Here is a 27,502-nt window from a genome sequence, read left to right as displayed (position 1 = left end):
TTACAGTCCGAGTTTCCAAGTCTCTCTTCCTTCTCCCCTCCCCGCCCGGCGCTTCCGAGCCCCTTCTCTCTCTTTTCTTTTTATTTTTCCGCACCGCACTGGCCCCGGAGAGCCAAAAATAATCGCAGTTCTAGATAGAAGAGTGTCCGGGCAGCCGGGATGGGGGGCCTCGAGGGGGGATGGAGGCAGGGGGTGCAATGGATTGCGAAGCAGCGGTGGCGGCAGCCTGGGCGCTGCTGAAAATGGCTCCAGAAAGCTGCTGCTGACAATGCATGAAGGGGTTCTGCCGACGTGCCAAGGTCCTCCAATGCAGATGTTCTTAAATACCTGTGGTAGCAGAATAATGGCCCCCAAAGGTGACCGCATCCTAATCCCCCAACCTGTGAAACTTAGGTTAGGCGGCAAAGGGGAGCTAAGGTAACAGATGGAATCAAGGATGCTAATCAGCTGACTTTCAAAAAGAGAGATGAGGACTTCCCTGGTGGTGCAGTGGTTGAGAGTCCGCCTGCCAATGCAAGGGACACGGGTTTGATCCCTGGTCCGAGAAGACCCCACATGCCGCAGAACAACTAAGCCCGCGTGCCACGACTACTGAGCCTGCACGCCTAGAGCCCGTGCTCCACAACAAGAGAAGCCACTGCAATGAGAAGCCCGTGCACCGCAACGAAGAGTAGCCCCTGCTCACCGCAACTAGAGAAAGCGGCATGCAGCCACAAAGACCCAACGCGGCAAAAATAAAAAATTAAATAAATAATTTTTTTAAAAAACTAGTGATTGAAATGCATTATCATCGATGCTTAGCAACAATAATAATAATAGCAATAGTAATATTAATAATTAAATAGAAATAAAAGTACCAAATTGAAGGTAAAAATAATTGCACAAGGATAGGACTTTAAAAAAGTAAGTTTCTATTTTATTATATGTAGATTTTAAATTAATTACATATTTAACATTTACCATCTCTACGTCATACCTGATTTTTTTGGAAGAGGTTTTATAGCTCATTGTATTCTGTGTTGCTAAGAACACGTTTTCTGTGGTAATCACCTGTTAAAGAACATTACCAAATTGTACTGATTCTAGAAGTGTACAGACAGAATTGCAGACTATAGACATTCTTAGCCAGCAAGTACCTTAAAAATCATAATTCCAATATGAACAAATTGAGAATATTGAAATCATAGAAAGTAGAGATAATACTACCATGAAATAGAAGCTCACCTAGATCCCAATCCACTGATGGATCCCACAGAGAACACTTACAGGAATTACAGCTAAACCTAGCAAAAAGGAAGAGTTAATGGTGCAGTGATGACAGGTTACATAGGAGAAAAGCTGTTAAGTGAATAGAGAGGGGAGATTCAAGATCAAGGGTACAAGTTACAGCAGGGAAGTAAGTCAGGACTTTACACTAGCAAGGATTGTTAGCAGTAAGGACGGCTAATCTTTCAGTGAGGAGAGCCCAAGGTCACCAGGAGTGCCCACAGAAGGAATGAATGCGGAATGTTGCAAAAGGCCTCACAACACTGAATGGAGAAGTGCATGCAATCAAACTGCCAGGTTCTGAATTTCACGAGACCCCGGTGACTGACCCTAAGTCGCCAGCTATTTACTTGTGTACTAAATACATTTAGAAAAAGAATCATCAAGTACAATAATTACCACTTCATTCCATACAGGACATTTCAACCCCAGAACTTAAGGTCAGAATCAAGGACCATCCTCTAAAGTGAATCAGTTTGGCTGTAGTTTTTCTCATTCCACCAAGAACTGGTGAAAATTGCCCCTTGAGCCTGTGTGGACCTTTATGGCTGCCTTACCAATAAAATGTGGCAGAAGTGAGGCTCTGTGACTTCCACCACTAGATCATTAAAAAAAAAAAAAAAGCCAGGGGCTTCCCCGGTGGTCCAGTGGTTAAGACTCTCCCTTTCAATGCAGGGGGCGTGGGTTCAATCCCTGGTCAGGGAACTAAGATCCCACATGCCTCGGGGTGCAGCAAAAATTGAAAAATAAATAAATTGCACATCTCTTTAAAACAAAAAAGCCACGCTCTTTCTCCTTGTTTTCTTGGGGCACTCACTCTGGGAACCCAGCTGCTGTGCTAGGACGAAGCTCAGACCACACGGCAAGGCCACGTCTAGGTTTTCCAGTCAATGCCCAGCTGAGTCCCAGCCAACTGTCAGACACATGAGTGATACCCTCTGCATGACTTCCAACTGCATTTGCTTGAGGGGGTCCCAAGCAAAAACCACCTGCAGCTGTGCTCCGTCAACCCCCCTGAACTGTGAGAGATATCCACACAAATTGTACCAGGGTTCCACCAGGAGAGAACCAGAACTGGAAGGATGTAGATTTATGGCAAGGAGTTAGGTCATGATGGTGGGGGCCAGGAAGGGCAGGCTGGCAGCTCTCGGGCAGGAGCTGACTCTGCGGCCCACAGCGGGGATCTCTTCCTCCTCAGGGAAGCCTCAGTCTGCCCCTGTGGACTTCCAACTGATTGAATCAAACCAACCCAAGATATCAAGGGTGATCTCCTTTACTTAAAGTCAACTGATTATAGATCTTAATCACATCTATAAAATATCTTCACAGCAACAACCCAGATGAATATTTGAATGACACAGTACAGCAACCTACCCAAGTTGACACACAAGGCCGACCACCACAATAATGAAAGGTTTTTGGTTGTGTTAAGTCATTGAGTTTTGGGGGTTTTTTAAAATTAATTAATTAATTCTATTTTTGGCTGTGTTGGGTTTTCTTTGCTGCGCACAGGCTTTCTCTAGTTGCGGTGAGCTGGGGCTACTCTTCGCTGCGGTGCATGGGCTTCTCATTGCGATGGCTTCTCTTGTTGCGGAGCACGGGCTCTATGTGCACGGGTTTCAGTAGATGTGGCTCGCGGGCTCAGTAGTTGTGGCTTGTGGGCTCTAGAGCGCAGGCTCGGTAGCTGTGGCGCACGGGCTTAGTTGCTCCGCGGCATGTGGGACCTTCTCGGACCAGGGCTCGAACCCGTGTCCCCTGCATCGGCAGGTGGATTCTTAACCACTGTGCCACCAGGGAAGTCTCAAGTCATTGAGTTTTGAAAGTGAATCATTCTGCACCAAGAGGTAACTGGGAGAGTCATGGACGTAGATTTAGTAAACACTCTTGCTTAATAATCTTTAAGAGCCCTTCCAACCCCAAATGCCATAATTCACTACATAAGCCTCTTACTAAGTCTGAAATGATAATTCTAGTGCCTAAAACTCCCACAAAGATTTAACTGCGTTCATAGCCACCCTGATTGATTCACGTGGAGATAAAACCAAAGACCGTTTAGATTTCTTTGGCTAAAAGTAATAGAAGTTCCTATTTGAAATAACCTTAGGACAAGTAAATTTATCATCTCTCATAGCAGAGGCATAGTAATGGGGGGGTGGCTGGTTGCAGGGCTGTGTAATTAACACTTGAGCAACGGTGACTTTACGGGCTCTGAAGACCCCCATCTCCCTGTCCAGTCCTTCCCAGCTGTGTTTCTTTCTTAGAGTCATGAAGCTTCTCCAGAAGATTCCTCCTCCCTCCCCGCTCCTCCAGGAGCTTTCTCTGAGCCCCTCGCCCAGAGAGAATGAGGTAACTATGGCCAACTTCAACTCGCCCCTCCCCGAGGGCCTGGCCCTGGAGAGGAGGGAAGCCTGCAGGAGGGAAGAGGAAGGGGGCAGGCAGAGTGTGTGCTGATTTGAAGGCAAGGAGTCTGCAAAGAGAGACAGCTGGCTCAGCACAGGTCACAAGAAAGTTTCCTAAGCTTAGAGACCACCTCCAGTGCAGCACGGCACTAAGAAAAGAGTCCCTCTCTGGGTGTCTGACAGAACTGAATTCAAATCCCCAATCAGCCACTTAACGAAAAGTGTCATCTTCATTTATTTAAGCTGACTAAGATTCGTCCTCTTCTCACGGACAGAAGGGATAGTGGCACCCGTTTGACACGCTGGTGTCAGAACTCAACAAGGAGCGAGTTATACCTCGTGTTCACTGCATGCTGATCACGGCTAGGGTACCGTGCCTAGTCCCACGGACTCCCCACGCCAACCTCACGCAGCAAGCACTTTCTTATTCTCACCCCGCAGACAGTACACCAGCAAGTGACACGCTCCAGGTGACACAGATGCTGAGGCCCAGAGCATGGAGAGAACACAGCCTGACTCCAGAGCTGCCCCCCTCTGCCTTTTGAATCCAAGCCCGGATGAGGCCAGGCCCTCAAAATACGCTGCCCCATATCACCTGCAAGACATCACCCTTAGCCGTTGCCACTACGATGAGCAAAACAGCACTGACATACCCTGTGTCTGGGGGCCAGTCTACTCTGTCTGCACATCCTCACTCCTGACACTGATGAGAGACACACGGCAAATCTCTCTTAGGTGAATACACTAACAAGGAAGATAGGCAAAATGTGGGCTTTTGGGGTCTAACCCATAAGAGAGAGAAGGAGAGGTTTAATGAGAAATGGCTCTGCATTTGTCAAAGAATACAATCTATTTTAAAACATCCACTGTGTGTGACAGCCCGGTTGGACAGCTCAGTGGTGGCACAGAGGACACAGGACACATCCCCGCCCCCCTAGAGGTACGTTCACGTCCATGAAGGGCCGTGGACAGAGGCACAAACGATTTACATGTCTATAACATGTTCAAGGCTGATCACTGGCGGAGATCCATAACGTAAATGTCTGTCCCCATTTTTACCGAGAGAGATCCTGAGGCCCAAAGGCTTTGAATGACCTGCCACCTCCCACACAGGTGGGCCGTGCTGACTAGGCCCAGGGTGAGCAGTCCAGGCGGCTGTCACGTTGCATTCATGTCACAGGAGCTGCCAAAGCCTGAGCCTGACTCTCTCCCTTCCGTGCAGCAAGGCCACACGGCTGACAAGGATCTGTTCCAAGGGCTTCACCAGGGAATGAACGGCAGACCTGTGCATAAATAAATAGATCTCAGGCTTGATGTCTTATTTTTACCCAACGCCAAAAACCAGTTCTTTCCTCCTTTTGTCCATGGGGAGATCTTGGTGGCAACCGCCTGCCTGGGCACAGGCCTGTCCTCCTGGCCTGCATCGTCATCGGGCCATTGTGACCTGAGGACTGGATGCCCCTTTCTGCTGGATCTTGTTAACCCCAGTTGCTGCTAAGCTGACTTGTCTCTTGTTTTTCACTGTCCTTGTACTTTGGTTCCTGCCTCCTGACAGGGACTTGTTTCTCTTTGCTCATGTCCACTTTTTGCTAACATATTCTTACAGTTATGCAAACTTTTACATTTTACTTTCTTCCCCGTGCATAAATAACAGAACCTGGATGAAAACACAAGTTTTGTAATTTCGGATTACGAGCTCTTTCTATTCTACTCCAAAGTTTCCTGATACATTTCATGGATTTTGTAAGAAACAATCAGCAAATATTTACTGAGTACCAAGCTCTCTGCTCAAGGATCTTTCAGTCTAGGGGGTAAAGCACACACACGGGCAGACGATGATAACACCGTGTGTTAGCTCACATGCTGAGAAAGCAGAGAACACGATAGGAACACCCAGGGTGTGCTCCTAACCGATCTTGACAATGAGGAAGAGTTAACCCAGAGCAGCGAAAGGGGGTGGTTTGATGCTTGGGAGGTGCGTTCCAAACAGTAAAGAGAGCCCAATGCGCTTAGGAGAGCCTGTAAACATTTGCTCACCCTGACCGGTTGAGGCATTTGACACAAGTGAAGTTTGGAGTTTATGTTGGTGACAGTGTGGGAATCACCAAAAGGTGTTCAGAAAGATGTGAAAATAGACTCAAAGAGTCACTCAGCAAAAGGAGATGGAGTATAAAACTGATGAGGACACAGTCCCCGGGCTCCAAGATGCTCATCACCTCCTGGGCAAGACAGATAAATAAACAAATCATTACAGAACAATTTGTTTAGTCCTAAATATAGCTTATACACAAAGGGCTGTGGGAGCCAGAGGAAGAAGCCATTAGCGCTGCCTGGAGGAGAAGAAAGAAAGGCTTTGTGTAGGTGACAACTGGGCAAGATGACAGACAAGTGGGTGGCAGCCAGTCCTGGCAGAGGAGATGCACACTTCCCAGCGGGCGGGTGGGCAGGACCAGGAAAGTCACCTCCAATTCATTACCCAAAATTTGAATTAACCAATTCAATTGCCATTGTCTTTACATTTCAAGGCTTGGGAGTTTGTCTCCTCCTGTTAGAGATACTGAATGTTAGACTGTAACTTACAGCTCTCTTCTCAAGGATTTTGAATGTTTACAGAGCACTCCCTATCTAGTGCACTCCAGAAACAAAAGGAGCTTTTCAGAAGTATCTGCGGTACCAGGAAGCTCTGATCATTTCTGGAGGCTATAGTTGTGTAAAAACCACAAAATCAGAAGCACGTAGGACTGGTGTGGGCTGTACCTGGGCGGGGCACATCTGGACCCACCTTGGTGCCCCTTACAAAATGACTCAGAATCCAAGTGTCTAAGTCATGGGGTTAGAGAGAGAATCTTCTTTCTCTCTAGTGGCATCAAACTTTGCACAGGCTTTAGCTAGAAAGAATACTACACTTACTGTGTTCTTCTTACAGTCCAATAAGTGCATTGCTGAAGCACAGAATGTCATGGGATACAGGTTTCTCAGTTTTTCCCATAACACAGCTCAGTATCAGTACATAGAGAAGGTGAGGTTGACAGCCCAACATCTCCTTTGCTGAGAGAAATACAATCAAGGCGGATTCAGGCTTACAGTTCGGTAGAGTTCTAAGTTACGTGTGATAGTAGTTGTGGACATGGTGAAATAGAAACTATACATAATGGGTTGAAAATAAAGGAATGGGCAGTAATTTACCAGGCAAATACAAACAAACTATGTAGGAATAGCAAGATTAATAAAAGATTAATAGGGAATTTAATGTTTTAAGAAGTCACAGGGTATGGGACTTCCCAGATGGTCCATTGGGTAAGACTCTGCACTCCCAATGCAGGGGTCACGGGTTCCATCCCTGGTTGGGGAACTAAGATCCCACATGCCACGCGGCACAGCCAAAAAAAAATAAACAAATAAAAGGTCACAGAGTAATTTGGTAATGATAAAAAGTCATGAAAAAGATATCATAGGGTTTCCCTGGTGGCGCAGTGGTTGAGAGTCCGCCTGCCGATGCAGGGGACATGGGTTCGTGCCCCAGTCCGGGAAGATCCCACATGCCGCGGAGCAGCTGGGCCCGTGAGCTATGGCCGCTGAGCCTGCGCGTCCAGAGCCTGTGCTCTGCAATGGGAGAGGCCACAACAGTGAGAGGCCTGCATATCGCAAAAAAAAAAAAAAAAAAAAAAACTACAAATAATAAATCCTGGAGAGGGTGTGGAGAAAAGGGAACCCTCTTGCACTGCTGGTGGGAATGTAAATTGATACAGCCACTATGGAGAACAGTATGGAGGTTCATTAAGAAATGAAAAATAGAACTAACATAGGACCCAGCAATCCCACTACTGGGCATATACCCTGAGAAAATCAGAATTCAAAAAGAGTCATGTACCACAATGTTCACTGCAGCTCTATTTACAATAGCCAGGACATGGAAGCAACCTAAGTGTCCATGGACAGACGAATGGATAAAGAAGATGTGGCACATATATACAATGGAATATTACTCAGCCATAAAAAGAAACGAAATTGAGTTACCTGCAGTGAGGTGGATGGACCTAGAGACTGTCATACAGAGTGAAGTAAGTCAGAGAGAGAAAAACAAATACCATATGCCAACACATATATATGGAATTTAAAAGAAAAAAAATGGTTCTGAAGAACCTAGGGGCAGGACAGGAATAAAGACGCAGACATAGAGAATGGACTTGAGGACACAGGGATGGGGAAGGGTAAGCTGGGACGAAGTGCGAGTGTGCCATGGACATAGATACACTACCAAATGTAAAACAGATAGCTAGTGGGAAGCAGCCGCATAGCACAGGGAGATCAGCTCGGTGCTTTGTGACCACCTAGAGGGGTGGGATAGGGAGGGTGGGAGGGAGACGCAAGAGGGAGGAGATATGGGGATATACGTATACATATAGCTGATTCACTTTGTTATAGAGCAGAAACTAACACACCATTGTAAAGGAATTATACTCCAATAAAGATGTTAAAAAAAACAATGGTAAGGAGATTCCCGGCGGTCCAGTGGTAAGGACTCCGTGCTTTCACTGATGAGGGCTTGGGTTCCATCTCTGGTGGGGGAACTAAGATCCCTTGGCCAAAAACAAACAAACAAACAAACAAAAAATGGTAAGCACTTATTGTTTGAAACCAATGAGTGTCCAGCCCTGAATGTTGGCTGGGGTTGATCCCACCAACATGAATGAAGAGACAATTGTTGAAGAGGAAATCAGGTGCCCTGTACTCTCTGAATTCACTCACTGAATGAATAAGAAAGACAACAAGACAGTAAGCATGACCTTGACAGCCGTGCACAAAGGAAGACAAGTACACAGAGATAGGACTGGGGTTGTGTAGGAATCCCTAGACCTCTTGGAGATGGTTTTCTAGACAAGAGACAACCAAGAAATGTGCCAATGTTACCTTAAGTAATTTATCCACTCATGTCCCTCCCCACCCTTTCTACATTTACAGATTTGCAAGTTAAAAAAATTTATTGAAGTGCTGTCAGGCAGTGAGATATTTCTTTATTTGCTAATGGAGGTAATTGGGAGTTTATTTTCATCGGATTCTTTGTGTTGGCAACAGCATAAGAAACCCCAGAGCAAGAGACTTTCTGAAGGAAAATTGCAGAGTAAATTCCAAATGACTGAAAGTTCACCAACAAAAGGGGCATAAACAACCAACATTTTCTCTCCTCATTCTATAAAGCTATCTTGCTTCCTGTTTCTAAAATTTTTTGAAATTTAAAACTGATTTCTCAATCATTGAATTTTTTTAAGCACGTGGGCAAACACATTGAGTTAACAAGTGTGTTCTCAGATATAAGAGAAGGCCACTCAGCAAACTTCGGGATACACGCTTCAGAGTCAAAGAGAACATAGCCTCTCTGCTGTCCATTGGCTATGTGACCTGGAACACACTGCTTAAACTCTCTGTCTTGTCCCTTTAAAATAACTGGGACAACATCTCCCTAATAGGGTTGCACTGGAGACCAATGGAAATAATGCCCACAAACCACTTAGCCCAGTGCCTAGAAAAATCACTCAATATTTGCTATGTTATAATTATCATAATTCATGGGAAATCTGTCCCAAACACCTGAAATGCAACTCTTTACTTAAATGTTATTTAATATCCCTCACGTGACTCTAAAATGTAGACATCTGAGAAATGAGGTAGCGTTTTCCTCATCCATCAGATGCAAAAACTGAGGATAGAAGACAACATACCAACAAATCTGTAGCAAAATCAAAATTTCCTCCTAGCAATCAACTATACAAACGAAAACGGCCCATGCACAGAGACATTAACCCTCAGAACCAGAAGAGGATGCACTGACTAACCCCCGTGTTTACCTGACAGAACTACCCAGGCCTAGGCAGTCAAGGAGGGCAAAAATCGGGCCAAATAACTATTTAATGATCTAGTTAATTAAAATAGATCTCATGGCCTCCTCATAAAAGTAATAGTAACAACAAGCTTATATATATATATATATATATATACACGTATATATATGTATAATATATATGTGATATTTCCAGGTATTGTTCTAAGTACTTTCCATATATTGATTCATTTTCATATAGTGACTCTTTCCATATATTGGCGCAATATACGACTTTCCATATATTGACCCCATCTATTGACTCATGGTCTTCACGACAGCTCTGACAGACGGGGACACCATGGAACTGAGCAGTGCAGTGACCAGCAGGGGCAAGGCTGGGATGCACACCCTGGCTGCGTGCCTCAGTGTCTGCGTCCTACCATTACACTCTATGCCCTACACAGCCCAATATGTCCTGCAGCCATATTTAAATTTTAAATTAACCTAATTATGCCAAGGGGGAGGGATGGATTGGGAGTTTGGAATTAGCAGATACAAACTATTGTATATAGAATGGATAAACAACAAGGTCCCACTGTATACCACCGGGAACTGTATTCAACATCCTCTGATACACTATAATGGAAAAGAACATGAAAAAGAAAGTATTTATATGTAGAACTGAATCACTGTGCTGTACAGCAGAAATTAACACAACACGTAAATCACCTATACTTCAATAAAATAAATTTTTAAAAATTAACCTAATTAAAATTAAATAATATTACAAATTCATTTCTTCAGTGGGACTAGCCACAGTTCAAGCGCTCAACAGCCACACGTGGCTCGTGGCTTCCACTGGACAGAGCAGGTGGAGAACATTTCCGTCATCACAGACACTTCTCCTACAGCCCTGCGCTCCTGACCATGACACTGCACTGCGTCGTGGACTCCAGTAGTCTGTCCGCTCTACCCACCCATCGTAATGGTTACACTTGAATTCAAAACATATTTAGGTTATCTCATTCTCTTATTGAGAAAACAGCTTACTCAGGGCCTACATTGTACACAGCTACTCAATAAAACACATCGAAGGGTGCAAAGCAAGCTTCTGAGACAGTAATTTTGCATCCATGTAATCCAAAAATTAAGCTCAGACAGGAGTCAAGAAAAACAAAGCACATGCAGAGGGTGAGGTGGAGCCCTGTTGGCGCGAATCTTGCAGCGGAATCAAATTGCACCATGTCTGTGATTGTCTATTCCTAACCAAAGTCAAGAGCCCCCAAAGTAACAGAAATGATTGATGACCACCACTCGTTTTCCATCAACATCTTTTCTTTCCACTCTTCTTTCCTTCTCTCATTCTCCTACTGCATTTCTGCTTTTCTTCTAACTCCCTCTGAAAGTACCACAGTCTTTTCAGGATCCAAGTCTTTCACAATTTATTATGAGAATTAGGGAATGTGTTCTTCCTTTAAAACCCCTCCTCCTTCTCTTTCCCCAGCTCCTTTTCTTGCTTTTCACTGACAGCAGGGGCCATAACAGTGGACCTGTTATATGCCAGAGCACTGTGCAGTGCGCCTTATTCTATTATCTCATTTAACCTCAGAACAGCCTCATCTGGTAGGATTACAAAACCTATTGACAGAGAGAAAACCAAGGGGTAACCTACCCAGGCCACATAATAAGAGGTGAAGTCTGGATGTGGATTCAGGTCTGCATGCCTCCAAGGACTGTGCTCTTTACTGTTGTCGTAGGCCGTCCTCAGCATCCTCCAAACAGGATCACCTGGAATAGTGGAACGAGCTTTTTACTAAGGGAATAAAAAAACCTTGGCTTTCAGCCTATTCCAGAATAAATTCAACTGTTATTGTGGGGAAATTATTTAATGTCTCTGGATTTCAGTTTCTTGTCTGTCAGATGAGGAACCGAGGGAGAGGCTTTTTGAAGCCCCTTCCAGCTCAAAACTAGAATTCTATTCTACCGATATAAGTATATTTTAATTTTTCTCCTAAGTATATGACTTTTGTCACATTTTAACTGATGACAACTAGTATTTACTGGTTGTGACTATGCGCCAGGCATTTTACACACTGTATCTCATTTCATCTTTATCTCAACCTTGGGAGGTAATTTCATTGTGGATTAAATTAATTCCACGGTGCAGAAATTGAGGCTCAGGGCAGCTAAGTAACTTGCCCCAACTATGAAGGATGGAGGCTGAACCCAAACTCAAGGCATCTGGCTCTGTACTCAAGGGCTGCACTGACTCCCAGCTGTACCCACAAGTCCTCCGCTGGCCATATGCTAGACTTTTCACAGCACACAGATATCTAGCAGTAGAGAGTAATAGTACAGAAATGTATTAACTCTCCAGAAAAAATGCAGAACAGAGGAAAAACCAAGCAAACATATTTTGATGACAAGCCTCTTACCAGTCTGTGAGGCAGGAGGCATATTCAACTTTTACCTGCCTCATTCCACCTACAGAATAAACTTTCACTTGTGAATTAAGCTGACTTCCAGACTCTTCAAAAAAATCATATGAAGAACACTGACTGCAGTAGCTCCATTAAGCTTAAAATGCCATATAGTTTTTTAAAATTGGCATTTCTCCCTACGCGTTTAATAACAATCTTTTTTAAGTGTGGGTAAATCCTGGCTCAATAATACTATCGACAAATGAACCTGTAGCACTTTAACTGCCTAAAGTTGGTGGACACTAAAAGCCTCATACGGGATCTGAGCCCTCCCACGTTTGGCAAAAAATAGTGGTTTATAAGGGCAATTAAGACATTTCTGGAACCATCGCTCAACATTCTCTTGGGACTAGGATCTCTCCTTACGTAAGTATGTAAGGCTATAAACTGTTTTCTTTTTAGCTTAATCAAATGCGTCATAGGAAAATCCCTCTTGTGGAGCAAATGTATGGATAGACATGTGACGAAGGAAATATAGTAATATTTCAATTATGGAATCTAGGTGGTGGCAATATGGACACTTACTGTACAACTCTTTCAACTTTTATATTTGAAAGTTTTACAATAAAATGTTGGGAGAAAAGTCCCTCTTATAAGATATGTATTGCATATTCTACAAATACTTATTGACTCCCTACTATACACCAGGCACTGGTATATGCTGAACGAGGAGCTTAGGGTTTAATGCAACAGTCCTGCAGCACTGGCTCAGGCTAGACTTGGAGCCCAAAGCCAAGGACCAGATAATCTTTCAGTTGAAACAGGAAAACCCCCATGGCCGACCCAGCCTGAGAAGGCCCCAGTTATGTGCCTGCTGACAGTGACCCAATCAAAGACTGTCACATACATTTGCAAGTCAATCAGAAAACTCCTGGCCCACAACGCACTCCCAACCACCTCCATACCACTTCCCAAAATCCCACCCTAAGGGGAAAAAATCCCTCCCAAATTGGACATGGACCAAAAGCTGTTTGAATTTCCTCCTTTCACTCTATAAAACTATCCTTTCAAATCCCTTTGTGTCTCTAGCAGAAGGAGTGAAATAATAGCTGAGTCCGTCACTACAGGAAACTCTGAATAAACAGACTTTGATAAAGTCTACAGGTGGTCTTCAACCATTTGATAGTCCTCAACTACCATCATCGATATACTTCGTTAAAATCAGTTGTGACAACCCTCTAAAAACACATAGGGCACCTGTATTTGTTTCCCCCTGTGTTTCCACTCTCCTTGGATTGCGGTCTGCTGTTAAGAGAGATGGTGACACAGTTACAGGTCACTTGCCCAGAGTGGCACATAACCCAAGGTAACTCCTTGACAGCCTGTCACTTGAGAAGGTCATCTGCCTCTTGGGGAAACTTGTTGAAAATAGCTGAGTATTCATCAGTGCGCTCCTAAATGCTTTGCCTCCCCAAAGTGAAGCATAAGGAAGTGTCAACACTGATGGCTGCCTGTGGGCTGCATATTTACTTTGTGAAACAGTGGCCTGAATAATCATGACTGAGTCACTCTAGGAGACTCAATAAAAAGCATGGCATTGGTCCACATGTTTTGATTCAATATCTCCCATCCCATCTGACCAAACACTCAAATAACTCGCTCCTGATGTCTCTTCTCATGATTTCAAACCAAAGTGATCAAGCTCTCTTCCTTGAAACGCTCCTAGTTGTAAGTCCTGGAAAGAAGGCATGAAGGAAAGGAAGACAGGGAGGGAGGGAGGAGGAAAGAAGGGACAAGATAGCCCTGTTTTACCATGTCTCCGAACATGGAGAGGAAGATGATCAAAGTTCCTTGCAAGGACATATCCTCAACATTTTAATCTTAAAGACACCAGTCACAAGGGCACATCACACCATTTGTTTCCTTCTGTTTTATGCTGCCTCACATTTTTCAGAATTGCTGCTGTGCTTCATATATACTTCCCCTCCAAATTTGCTGACAGACACTTACTATCGCTCACTTCTGAATCAACAAAGCCTAACGCAAAAGGGAAGACCTAGCAGTGTAATACCCAGTCGGTGCAAGAGTCCTTTTTGTCATTTTATCCAATAGGATTTTGGAATTTCACTGTTAGTATGATGTTTTGAAATCTGATAGGAGCTAATACCCACCTAAGACAATCAACACCCTTCTGATGCGCTCTTCAGAACTGGCTGACTTGAGAAATGATGTGTGTGTGTCTGTAGATGTCTTCACAAAGAACGAGGTGAGGTCCTCTGAGATTCCTACAGGTGGGAAATTAGAAAAGTGCCTTCTAGATTCTTCTAAAAAGGTGTCTTTTAGTATAATGTTCTGATTAGTATCATGGTTGCAAAAGGCTAACCCCATGAGTCCATTGGCTGGGAACGCCTGTCACACTTTAGGTCCCTAGGGAAAGATCCCTGCTGTGATGCAGTCAGGCTATGCATGCAACAGCCCCCCGCTCTGTTTAAATACACTGTTGACCTACTGCCTGACACCGGCGGCAGCGTTCCCACAGACCCATCTGGCCAGCCAGGTCAGCACAGCACAAAATGCACCACCTTGGGACCCAGAAGCTTCTCCTCAGCCTTTAGCTCAGACCCTCTGCAGGTCGGGCAGGGTTGAGGGGGCCCTGGTTCCAAAGGGGAGGCCAGGTGCCCAGGCGCCATACAGGGGGCACAGAAGTGACCAGATAAGGCCCAGACCCAGCTGGCGACTGAATGAATTTGCCCCTCCAAGATTCACTTTGTCATCCAAATGAACCTTCACTTCCTCACCAAAACTGGGAATATATGTAAAACGACACGCATAAAACTAGAAAACAAACTTCCACTCTGCACAAAAGTAAACACGCATAGGAAGGCTACTATTGCTTACCTGAAAAAGAAAAGAAAATGTAGCTTCATGTTTGACATCTAATCGTTTTGACTTACATTAGCCATGGCAATAGCGATTGAGAACAATGACCCACAAATGAAACACAGATACCATAACCTGCCTGACTCTGATGGGTGTGGTGTCCACTGCGAGCTGCTGAGGCAATATCACTTCCCTGTTTCATCCTCATTTAGAGAATTTCAATTCTGACAGGAATGGCACTGGGCCCAGAGAACAAAACAGTCATCAGACCCTACTGCAGCTAAAGGTCACTGTGGGACACGGTTCAGGGCAAGAAGGTGTACATTTACTAGGGTTTCTGGAAATGTTCCAAGGCCTGATCTAGCCACTTATTCTTCCTCATTCATCTTTCTTCTTTGTTTCTGGAATGCTAACATGATTCTTAGATGCTCAGCCATTATGCGTGAAGGACGGTGAAGTAAAAGGGTGAAATGAGCCCGGCCCTAGGACAGATGCACTGGATCCTGAAATGACCACCTCCATACTTTTTGCAAGAAAAATGAAACGCCTTATTTGTTTAAGCAGTATCAAAGTTCCTGCCCCTCTCAGCTAAATCTATCCCAAGTAAAGAGTGTGGATCAAGAAACACCAACATTTCCCAAAATTCTTTGGGTTTTATTCACATCAGGTGGTTCTCTTCATTTTCAGATCAAGGAGATCACCTTCCGAAAGATGTGCTCATTGTTCCCAATCTGACCTCTCTAGGAGGAAGACAGGTTTGGGGTCCTGGCATTTTGGCAATTAAGGTAAAACTAAAGGAGAGTCCAACTCCATCACACTTCTCTTCCAAGGTGAGCTACTGAAGTCAATATTTTATTGAATACAATAAAAACAAAGAGAAATGTCCAGGATAATGATGCCAGTGTATGTTTCCTACATTCCTATCAATGGGAAATGATTCTAGAATTAACACATAGAGTTGATTGTATTGTATACTGCCTAACGACAAGATCATCCTATGCATTCTCCGACTATTTAGGGCAAACAAAATACAAATTTCAATGTACAAGTATGGAATTCAGAGAAACAATGATTTAAAAGGCGAGATCCATGAATTCCAGCTGTCAATGGACATATATCAAACATGTTTTGGACAGAAAACTTATTGTCCTGGTACCTTTGGTCATTTGGAGCCTAGAAATGAAATTGTTCACGCCTAGTTCCTAGATTTCAAACTGCTACCCCTTTAATTGTTCATCCTCATTTATAAAATCAGTAGGATTAATGGTCATTTGTCTCCTTCCAAGGCAGTTATGAGAAACGGATCAATGCCAGCACAACTTTCCCCCTCAGTGCTTCAGCTTGCACAGGTAAACTTCAAAGCGATTTAAATGGACCTGTTCCATCCACTCACGTACAGGAGCTGATTACCTTTCAAAAGTAGTGTAACAAAGTTCGGAATCCCATTCTTCCATGCTCGATGGGAAGTGTCAACTGCCTCGGTGGTAAGTTTGTCAGAGTCCATTTCCAAGAGTGAGGGAGGCTGTTGGCAGACACTGCTGTCTGTAAACGGAGTAGAAGGGAAAGAAAGAAAAGGAACTTGTTAGTTGCAACAAACACTTTGGTTGGCGATTCCTCATCCTTTCTCCTTGCCCACCTCCTAATGTAGATGCTAAAAAAGCGAGATCCTTCCTTTTCTAGCCACTTTTGTAGCTCAGAGAGGCCATGAGACCCCCTTCTGCCCAAAGAGATGTAAGGTAGAGGGACTTCTGGGAAAGACTTTTGTTCCTGGATAAGAGGAAACAGGTATGTGAGAAGAGCTGCCTCTTGCCACCTTGACAGCTCTCCTCCTTCTGTCCTCATACACGGTCACATAAAGACTTGCTGTCTGTAGGTGTGGCAATCACCTGGTGACCATGAAGCCTGACACCTAAGGATAAAAACTAAACAGGCTACAGATGTTGAAGCATAGGAAAGAAAGAACATGGGACCCCCATGATACTAAGTCACAAGCCAATCTGGAAACACCTCCCTCTAAATATCTTATTAAGTCTGCAATAAATGTCCTTTTTTAATAGGACACCTAAAAGAACAATACTGACTCAGATTCAGCATTGGGACCTACAAAATTATAAGGGTTCTAAAACTATAACACAAAAATAACTCAAGAACTGGCAACAGTTACGGCCGAATCCATGAATAATCAATTTAAACAGCTTGTTAGTTCATGGAAATATTTACCTGGCAGAGTAAGAACCAGCTGGAACAATTCCAGGGTTCCTGAGCCTCCATGGCAATTTAGAATGAGTGTCAGACTTCTCTGGAAGGAATCTCACCACTCCCTCTTCATTGAGAACGTGCTTATTTACCCTACAGGCACAGGTATAAAGATCAAGGAAATCATGAGAATCATTTCTTATATTTATATAGCAAATTATCTCTTGATAATTTTGTTTTTAATGATAATTAATCTTTGCAATATCCTTGTCGGGGGGAGAAGGGATAAAGAATAATGACTGCCATTTTAGAGGGAAAAGATACAAAGAACAGGAAATTAAGTGATCACCCATACATCACAGTCAACATGTAGCCCCACGTAAAGACAACCAGTAAGCCAGCAGAGATTAGATTCCAGTTATCTTAAATCCCGGTCTAGCCTCTGTCCCTCAGGTACTCTTTCCTGATGACAGCAGATGATCCGAATGAGTCACTCAGTTCCTTACACCTCCCAGAAACGAGGACAGGATTCAGGGCGATCCTGAATCCTGAATCGCAAAAAGGCAGGTCAAACCAGCTCATTGAAATCATTGTAATTAAGGCACCATAGTCATTTTTTGTCTCTTAAACATTTGGAATTAAAAAAAAGAAAAAGCAATAATAAGGAAAGCACCGATACAAAGGAATGCTTAAAAGTCAGAGATATTTGCAAATAACGTCTACAAAATAAGCAAAAATAGAGCAACTAGGAGTAGCAGAGAGGGAAGAGATAGTTTAGATATATATTAAGTACTATTTGAGAGGTCACTGAGGTTAAGTGAGCACTTTGTTTTCCTGTGTTAATAAGGCATGCCACAACTCTTTCAAAATAATGTGAGGTGGCTGGGAATAAAGTCTACATGAACCATAGGGCCTTTAGAATATCGATAGTACTGCCCGAGTGCAAACCCTTGCCTTGTCACATACTAGCCACGTGATTTAACTGCTCACTGCCTGAAGCTAACTGATCGAGTTTACTGTGGGAGCAGTGATAGCACCAACCTCAAAGCATTCTTACCTCATCTAAGTTAATACATCTGAGGAAGCTCAGAGAACACCAAGCAGGATAAATGCCCAAAAAACTACACCTAGGCATATCATTTTCAAATTACAGAAAATCACAGATTAAGAAAAACCAAGAAAGTCCTGAAAGCAGCCAGAAGGGAAAAATACCTCACCTACAGGGAAACAAAGATGAATTACATCTAACTTCTCCTCAGAAACCATGCAAACAAGGAGAAAGTGGAGTGAAATATTTAAAGGGTTGAGAGGAAAAAACCTCACCAACCCAGAATTCTGTACCCTATGAAATTATCCTTTAAAAGTAAAGGAGAAATAAAGTACTTCTCAGACAAACAGATATTGAGAGAATTTGTTGTCTGTCAGCAGACCATGCTTTTTTTTTGCGGTACGTGGGCCTCTCACTCCTGTGGCCTCTCCCGTTGCAGAGCAGAGGCTCCGGACGCGCAGGCTCAGCGGCCATGGCTCACGGGCCCAGCCGCTCCGCAGCATGTGGGATCTTCCCGGACCGGGGCATGAACCCGTGTCCCCTGCATCGGCAGGCGGACTCTCAACCACTGCGCCACCAGGGAAGCCCAGACCATCCTTATAAGAAATGTTAAAAGAAGTTCTTTAGAGAGAAGGAATGTGATATAGGTCAAAAACTTGTATCTACATAAAGAAAGGAAGAGCATGGAAGAAGGAAGAACTGGCTGTTCTGTCACAGTTCCTTAGACTGATTTATGAAACTTTTAAGAGGAATTTTCAAGGTGAGTTAATGTGCCACTCAAGATCAGTCTTACATCTTTAGGTTCGATTATTTTAATGCTGGTGATAATGACATGCATGAGCCTCCCCACCATGATCCAGCAGGTCTGGGGTGAGGTCTGGCCATGGGACTAACAGCTCCCCAGGTAACTGTGCTGTGCAGCCAGTGCTGGAGGCCATGGCTCTCAACCATTTTTGGAAACTGGCAGGACCTACGTGCCACCTTAGGCAGTAAACCTTACCCAGATCTTTGCAACACCAAAGGCTGTTCCCAACTTCTAGGGGCTGCCCATATTCCTAGGGTCATGGCCCCCTCCCTTCATCTTCAAAGCCAGAAATGATTGGTCAGGCCCCTCTCATGTCTTGCATCTCTCCCATCTCCATTGTGGTCACATCTCTCTCCCTCTTTCTCTCTCTTTCTCTCTCCTCCCTCTGACTTCAGCCAGGAACAGTTCTCTGTTGTCAAAGGTTCATATGATGACATTGGATCCACTTAGATAATCAAGGATAATGTCCCAGTCTCAAAATCCTTAATTGAAACACATCTGCAGGGACTTCCCTGGTGGTCCAGTGGGTAAGACTCCGTGCTCCCAAAGCAGGGGGCCCGGGTTCGATCCCTGGTTGGGGAACCAGATCCCGCATGCATGCCGCAACTAAGAAGTTGCATGCCACAACTAAGAAGTCTGCACCTGCACCTAAAGATCCCGCATGCTGCAATGAACATCCCACATGCCGCAACTAAGACCAGGTACAGCCTAAATAAATAAATAAATAAAACAAAAAAACAGAGCTTCCCCCAAAGCATAAAAAAAAGAAAGAAAGAAAAGAAAAGAAACACATCTGGAAAGTCCCTCTTGCCATGTTACTGAACATATTCACGTGTTCTGGGGATAAGGACCTGAACATCTTTGGGGCATCTACCTATCACACTCACTACTCCCCATCCCAATCCCAAAGTCTTTTTAAAATTATTTTACTAGTGTATATTATTATTTCTGGATTTCTTGTTTGAGCTTTAACATTAAGATAAAGATTTAACTCTTTTATGTGCCCACACATTCACATACATACACCCTCCTCCTTTCCCCATTCTACAAATTTCCCAATGAGTTAACCAAATATTCTACCCAATTTTTGGTTAAATCATTATCCAGGTGTTTAGATTATTATAAGCATGTAAATATTTTTATAACTAAAATAGATATTATGCTATGATTATTTTTTCTTTCTTACATATATATCATTTCTTTCATTCACTTAAATTTCTATGTATCAATCATCTTTGAGGTTCTCATCAAAATTGGGAATCATTTCTCAGTACATTCAAACACAGCAGAAAATCTAGTAATTTTTTTTCTTTTCTTGAAAATACCTCTCCTTGGCCTTATGCCCTTTCACTTAAACTTAGATTGATTGTTCTCGAATCTATTATAGCTAATGACCTGGAGATATTCTTTTGGTATCACTTCCAGGATTCCCTTCACATTTCTCCTATGCTGATGATTAACTGTCCCTTTTACTCCCTCTTTTTTGTTGGAGCACATGCTCCAGTAGCTCTCTGAGAAAAGGTGCATGATTTTGTTTAGCTTGCATGTCTTAAAATATTTTTATTCTACCCTCATATTTGTTTAGTGTTTAGGCTCTATATAGTATACTGGGTTGTAAATCTTCCTCCCTGTCTCCAAAACGACATTGAGATTTGAGAGACAATCATGTAGAGAGTGGTCTATATGGCATCTTGTAATTATGGAATAACAGAGAAGGACAGTTTTGAAGGAGTTACCCAGAATGACACCTCCACCACAGCATGCTCTCAAGAAGATCAGTTTTAGAAAACAACAGACATAGTACTTGACAATCTGGGAAATGACTCCCTGAAATATCTATGCTTCCATATTTTAAAATAGTTTTCACGTACTTAACCTCTAGACTTTTATATACTTAACGCCATTTGAGGACTACTGTTTTAAAGAATTATCTCTTTCTGGAAATGTGGGACCCAAAATGTAGAGAGAAATAAAAAACCTAGCTTTCTTACTCTCTCCTTATTTTTTACTTTTCACCCTTTATTTACTTTTTATAGAAAAAAAAGAGCTTTAGCTATTTCTTTCTCCTGTAACACCTCCTCCTTCCACCTAATAGAACAGTAGGAAAAGTGGTTCAATGGCCTCTCTGTGATTCTGATGTTCAATAACCTAAATTTCTCTAGATTCTAGAATACTCAAATATAATCATCAATGATTACAATTTTCCTTTCTTATTTTTCATTTTAAAATTTATATTGGAAACATATATGTTCCTGTTTGCAAGATATGAAAAATTTAAGATTTATATGTACATTATAGATAGAAAAGATTCATGATATTTAAGGATTTTAAGATAAAGATGATTTTAAGGATTCAAGATAATGAAGGAAAGAAAGACTTCAATAATTTTCTAATCACCCTTCTCTTTATTGTGAACAATTTTGGCATACATGCCTACTAAAGAAAATTATTATTAATTTTAGTAAAATTTTAATGAAAGTCATCATGTCCTAGATGCTGAATACTATGGCAATGTTATAACCTTAATTTCTGGGTTTTTATAATCTCTTTGTGGAGCCCAGACAGCTACACAGTGAACAGTTAAGCAGTCTATGATTAATTGCTAAAATGAGAGCTATGAACATACACTATCTGATTCAGTATGATGTAAGACCTAGACTATTAGGAAATTTGCTCCAGAACTTTATCCTGTAATTTATTTAGATGAAAAATAAAATTTACTAAGCTGTAAGTTGCTGAGAAATGCATCTGAAAAATTTATACTAAAATTCAAACAGATTAATATATATTCAATCTCTGGGTCTAAGCATATTCATTTCTACCACAAGCTCTGAATAGGAACAAACATTATGATACTAAAACTGAATTTTTAGCCTAAGGCTAACATGGAAATGGAAGCTGAAAAACGTAAGTACAGTACATTTATTTCTTTTACCCAGAGTTTTACTAAGAGTTTTGAGTTATTTGAACATTTAGCCCTCTTACACTTCAACTTCCTCTGAAAACAATAGAAATATATTCCCACCCTGTTACAGTTTTATCACCCAGTTCCTATAGAGAAATCCTTTCAACTGAAGCAGTTTAACAAAAAGGTTAAATCCAAAATGCTATCAATTAATGATGAAGGTTAGCAATTTAGTAGTTCATAAATGTTACATATTTAATGTACTTAGATGAACTCTTTCGTGCCCTTGAGCTAATAACTCATATTAATTAAATTATTAATTTAGTTAAATGCAGAATTAACATTTAATCTTCTCATCCCACGGCAAACGTATCTTCCCATCACACGGCAAATGCACATAGCCTGAAAAACCACAAATGACTAGAAATAATATAAATGTGTAGGTATTTCAATATGTAAAGAAGAAAAAAAATCAATATCTGGTTCAAATTGTTCTAAAAACTCAAGTTCAGACTTCCCTTTCTAGTTGGCATTTGCCGAATTTCTGGATTCCACCAATTGTCTTTAAGTTCTAAACAGTGAAAAACTACTTCCTCAGAAGCAGACCAAAAAAAGAAAGAAAATGAAATCACTTTTAAAGCAATCAAAACCAACCATCAACCATCATTACCGGGGAAATAAGTAGTCAGGATTTGAGTGAGACCTTGAAGGCATAAATATAAACTTCTACATACCACGCCTTAGCTGTGCTTCTCAACTGAAGGCTCTAAAAATTACATGGTTTCCAATAAGTGAATTACATTCGTATTTTTTCCATAATCAAAGGACATAGATCAAAGTTTGGTTTCTCAACCTTGTTACTTCTTGAAGAAGCATTCTCATGTGAAAATGAGACCACCGCCTGAAACCAAGAAACCAGTTCAGAAAGTGATCAAAGCCGTGAAAAAATCATTTTGAAAGTTACTGAGGGACATGCAAGCACACTTTATTGAGAGCCCCGAGGTCACAGCAGAGAAAAGTATTGATGTATATTTTTGTCTTGTGCTTTGTCACATTTTTTTCATTAAAATGCTTCATTTGGAGACCTATAAGGAAAGGCAGTGCTGTACCAAAAGAAGGAAAAGAGGGTGTAGATTTGAACCTTTCATGGAATCATTTCAGCAACTGAGATTTCCTTTTACCTTTAATCTTTTCACATGGAGGAAATGTTTTAGAAATGAATCTCTACCTCTCCCCCAAAATCAATTCTCGTTTTCAAAAGGGAATTTTGTTAGATACTGTACATCATGCACAAGTCAATATAGAATGAATAAAAATGTTGTTTCTGGAAAGGCAAAAAGGCGGAGTTAGGGTTAGAAGACTCCAGGGATGGGGGTGGCAAGAGCAGAGTAAAAGCAAATTAATCCCAGGATGTTTTCCATCCAGAGTAAATTCATCTACTGACGATGAAAGGCGGAAAAAGTTCTCTTGGTTAGGGATTGAGTTTGTCTATTAACTGTCAATGGGTTTCCCTGGTGGCACACTGGTTAAAAATCCACCTGCCAATTCAGGGGACACGGGTTCGAGTCCTGGTCCTGGAAGATCCCACATGCCATGAAGCAACTAAGCCTGTGTGCCACAACTACTGAGACTGTGCTCTAAAGCCCACGAGCCACAACTACTGAAGCCCATGTGTCACAACTACTGAAGCCCACACATCTAGAGCCGATGCTCTGCAACAAGAGAAGCCACCACAATGAGAAGCCCGTGTACCACAACGAACAGTAGCCCCTGCTCGCTGCAACTAGAGAAAGCCTGTGCACAGCAACGAAGACCCAATGCGGCAAAAAATAAATAAATTAATTAATTAATTTTTAAAAAAATTATTAACTATCGAAAGATTAAAGTTATTTTTAATAAGATACTTTAGAATTTTTAGGCTTCCCTGGTGGTGCAGTGGTTGGGAATCCGCCTGCCGATGCAGGGGACGCGGGTTCGTGCCCCGGTCCAGGAAGATCCCACATGCCGCGGAGTGGCTGGGCCCATGAGCCATGGCCGCTGAGCCTGTGCCTCCGGAGCCTGTGCTCCGCAACGGGAGAGGCCGCAGCAGTGAGAGGCCCACGTACCGCAAAAAAAAAAAAAAAAAAAAAAAAAAGATACTTTAGACTTTTTAAAGTGTTTTAGTTTAGGCAATATTTATTAAAGTTAAAATGTAGTAAAACCAGTAGTAAAATTCTGATAACCTCCTCTCTGTTCTCATCTTAATGAGATGACTTTATTCTGAGAGGGTTTTCACATTTTCTTTGATCTCTGTCAAAACTCAGTGTAGCTGGAAGCAACCTAAGTGTCCATCAACAGATGAATGGATAAAGAAGATGTTGCATGTAAATACAATGGAATATTACTCAGCCATAAAAAGAAACAAAATTGAGTTAAAAGAAATGAAACTGAGTTATCTGCAGTGTGGTGGATGGACCTAGAGTCTGTCATACAGAGTGAAGTAAGTCAGAAAGAGAAAAACACATACCATATGCCAACACATATATATGGAATCTAAAAAAGGTTCTGATGAACCTAGGGGCATGACAGGAATAAAGACACAGATGTAGAAAGTGGACTTGAGGACATGGGGAGGGGGAAGGGTAAGCTGGGACAAAGTGAGAGAGAGGCATGGACATATATACACTACCAAATGTAAAATAGATAGCTAGTGGGAAGCAGCCGCATAGCACAGGGAGATCAGCTCGGTGCTTTGTGACCACCTAGACAGGTGGGATAGGGAGGGTGGGAGGGAGACGCAAGAGGGAAGGGATATGGGGATATATGTATACATATAGCTGATTCACTTTGTTATACAGCAGAAACTAACACATTGTAAAGCAATTATACTCCAATAAAGATGTTTAAGAAAAAAAAAAAAACCTCAGTGTAGGGACTTCCCTGGTGGTCCACTGGTTAAGACTCCACACACCCAATGCAGGGGGGCTGGGTTCAATCCCTGGTCAGGGAACTAGATCCCACATGCTGCTGCAAAGATTCCACATACCATAACTAAGACCCGGTGCAGCCAAATAAATAAATGATGGGCTTAACAATAACCTGGAGATTGCAGATGTAAGGATTAACTAATTTAAAGCTCCAGCAAGAGAAATTATACAATCTGAAGCACTGAGAGAAAAATGGTTGAGCAAATAAAGAGCCTCAATGATATTTCGGAAAATATCAAGCAGTCTAACACACATGAAATTGGAATCCTACAGGGAGAGGACAGCAAGAAAGGGACAGAAAGTATTTAAATAAATAACTTAACAAAAATTTCCTAAAGTTGGTGAAAGACATGACTTACAGATCCAAGAAGCCCAATACATCCTGAGCAGGATAAATACAAAGAGAAACACACAACTCAGTACCTCGTAATCAGACTACTGAAAAATAAAAATACAGAGAAAAATCAAAAAGATAAAATAAAAAATTATTAATAAAGAGAAAGAGAAAAATCTTAAAAGCTGCTGGGGGTCAGAGGATTGCACAAAATTGACAGAGGAACAATAATACAAATGATGGCTAATTTCTCATCAGCAAAATTGGGGCCCTGAAGACAATGGAATGGTGTTTTTAAAGTTCGTAAGGAGAAAAATACAGTCAGCCCAGAATTCTACATCTAGTGGAAATATCTTTCAAAAAAGGGGTAAAATAAAGATATTTCAGTTAAACAAAAAATAAGAGAATTCATTGCTCTCAGACTTGCACTATGTGAAACACTAAAATTCATTTTAAATAGAATTTAGCTACTTTCACCTAATTCTCTAAACTTTTCAGGCTAATCATATGCGCTGATAGAGTTTAGGACAATGATTCCAAGTCTATAATGAAAAGAGTATTTGTTTTAATGGTACTGAGCTGTGTATAATATAAATCACTATTTCCCAGAAGTATGGAGGGGAATTTCACTTAGATTGATCATAATTATCATATGAACACGGGTGGTTAATTTTTCTACTCATTTAGGTATGGGCAGAGAAGCTGAACATAGGGTGGAAGTATAGTTAGAACTTCTTTTGGAAGGAAGTTTTTGCTCAGGGTGTGGAAGTGAGTTGGCCAAGCATGGGTATAGGAAATGAAAGAGAAAGGGTGGAGTCTTTCTTCTGCTATAAAGCAAAAAACCATGGCTCCTAGTATAACAGGGCACAATGAATGTCTCAGACAATCTGATCAAATTCATTAGCCAAAAAAAGCAGAATTAACACTTTTCCTCATGCACCAAACATGTGGAGAAGTCCTCCGAAGAGTTCCATTTCACTGAATCTTGTTCCTGTATTAGCATATTAGGTAGTTCTAAGAAACTTGACGAGGCCATACAAGGGAAAGCAGTGATCCCCTTCCTCCGCAATAGCATATGAAGCCCCCCAGATACTCCACCAGTTAGGCCTCCGTAAGTTGTTTAAACTACAGAGTAGTCCCCTAGAGGAGAAGACAGTCGGTCACTCACTTGCTTCTGCTACAGTTCTTTCCCCTGACAATCACAGATAGAAACGCTCTAAATAATAGAAAACCCTGAAGAAAGGAAGTATATCACATGGGATGAGCACATAGATTTCGGAGCCTGACCGTATGAGTTTAAAACTGGGTTCTTTGTGGCTTTGGGGAAGTTTACCTCTGCCTCAGTTTCCTTTTTTATGACCCTCAAGTGCCTGCCTTGCATAGGGCTCTTATGAGGATATGAAACATATGTTAGGTTATTAGCAGTATATGTATTTTCACAACGTGTTTTCTATTATAATTAAAAAATGAATGGTGTAAAATCCAGCTCTCTGGTTTCATCTGTCGATTCTACTAAGTAGACTGCCGGAGAACCCCCGGTTTTTGCAGGGAAATGGATTCTTCTGCATTTAAAGATATACATCTATTGGTTTTCCAGGCAAGTGTCACACCGAATAGTCCCTGTTAGGCTGGTAATACTTAGGGCCAAATGGCGCTCACCAGTTGCCAGCCACAAGAGAACAGTGTGTCAAGGACTACAGTGAGAAGTGGGCTGTGACAAAGGCATTAGGTGAGCAGGTGGCTTCAGAGTGACAGTTCTCAATGGAGAGGACCAGAGACACTACCTCTTAAAGCTGTTGGGGTGGAATGGCACAAGAGGCCAGATTATTTACACAAAGGAAGGGAGGTTCTCTTCAATGTGATTCTAGGATGGAATTCCATGTATTTAAGAGAACATTATACAACTTCACTTGTGACCTAGGCTGGTGTTATCAAAAGCTAGTGTCTATTAGGCTTACAGAACAAAGTGAGAGACCAGAAAAAGCTAGCTTCCTAAAACAATCTGTGCTTCCTAAAACTGCCTTGGTGTGGGGTAATCCATGGCTCATGATCAAAAAGAGTCTTCTTTTCAACTTAAGATGGACCCTTTATTTGCAAGCAAGTTACCAAGGACAGAATTTGATGGCCCAAAATGACCTCTAGGCAAAGGCAACTGGCCCTGTTCATAAACCTTATCAAAATAATCCCAGCTCTGGTCAGCTTCTCCTTGGCTTTTACAGTCTGAAGGAGCCTCTCCCAGGAGGACCCTCCTCCAACCCTTCTGGAAGAGGTGGTGAGGCTGCCTGGTATTAAGTAGGGAAAATGCAATTTAAAACAAAACTCCAGGAGTCTGGCTACAAAATTCAGCTGTGCTCAGAAATGGATGCTTAACGCAGACACCCACTCCTACTGGGTTCTTTGTCAGTGTCAGGCCCTGGTGTTAACAGGAGGCCCTGGACTCTGGGAAGGAGGCTTGGGGAAGG

At 42.2% G+C, this 27,502-nt stretch overlaps 1 protein-coding gene across 2 annotated transcripts in view; it reads right to left on the bottom strand.

The window, feature by feature from the left end:
* The window catches only part of LOC132436665 (uncharacterized), a 249,179-nt gene extending 232,043 nt beyond the window's left edge, over nt 1–17,136 (bottom strand). Inside the window, exons 1-4 of one of the 2 annotated variants that reach the window (XM_060029570.1) lie at nt 17,007–17,136; nt 16,197–16,328; nt 14,078–14,191; nt 11,159–11,274 (exon numbers count right to left, since the gene is read on the bottom strand). In XM_060029570.1, the coding sequence (XP_059885553.1) occupies nt 11,159–11,274; nt 14,078–14,191; nt 16,197–16,290 (324 nt within the window). In that variant the 5' untranslated portion in view covers nt 16,291–16,328; nt 17,007–17,136. The remainder of the gene's footprint in view (nt 1–11,158; nt 11,275–14,077; nt 14,192–16,196; nt 16,329–17,006) is intronic. The other variant, XM_060029571.1, reaches the window with a different exon arrangement.
* Between the last annotated feature and the right edge of the window lie 10,366 nt (nt 17,137–27,502).

The sequence above is a fragment of the Delphinus delphis genome, chromosome 13 (genome assembly GCF_949987515.2).
Source record: "Delphinus delphis chromosome 13, mDelDel1.2, whole genome shotgun sequence".
Taxonomy (NCBI): Eukaryota; Metazoa; Chordata; class Mammalia; order Artiodactyla; family Delphinidae; genus Delphinus; species Delphinus delphis.
The sequence above is the reverse complement of the archived record's forward strand: the minus strand, read 5'-3'. Positions and strand labels throughout refer to the sequence as shown.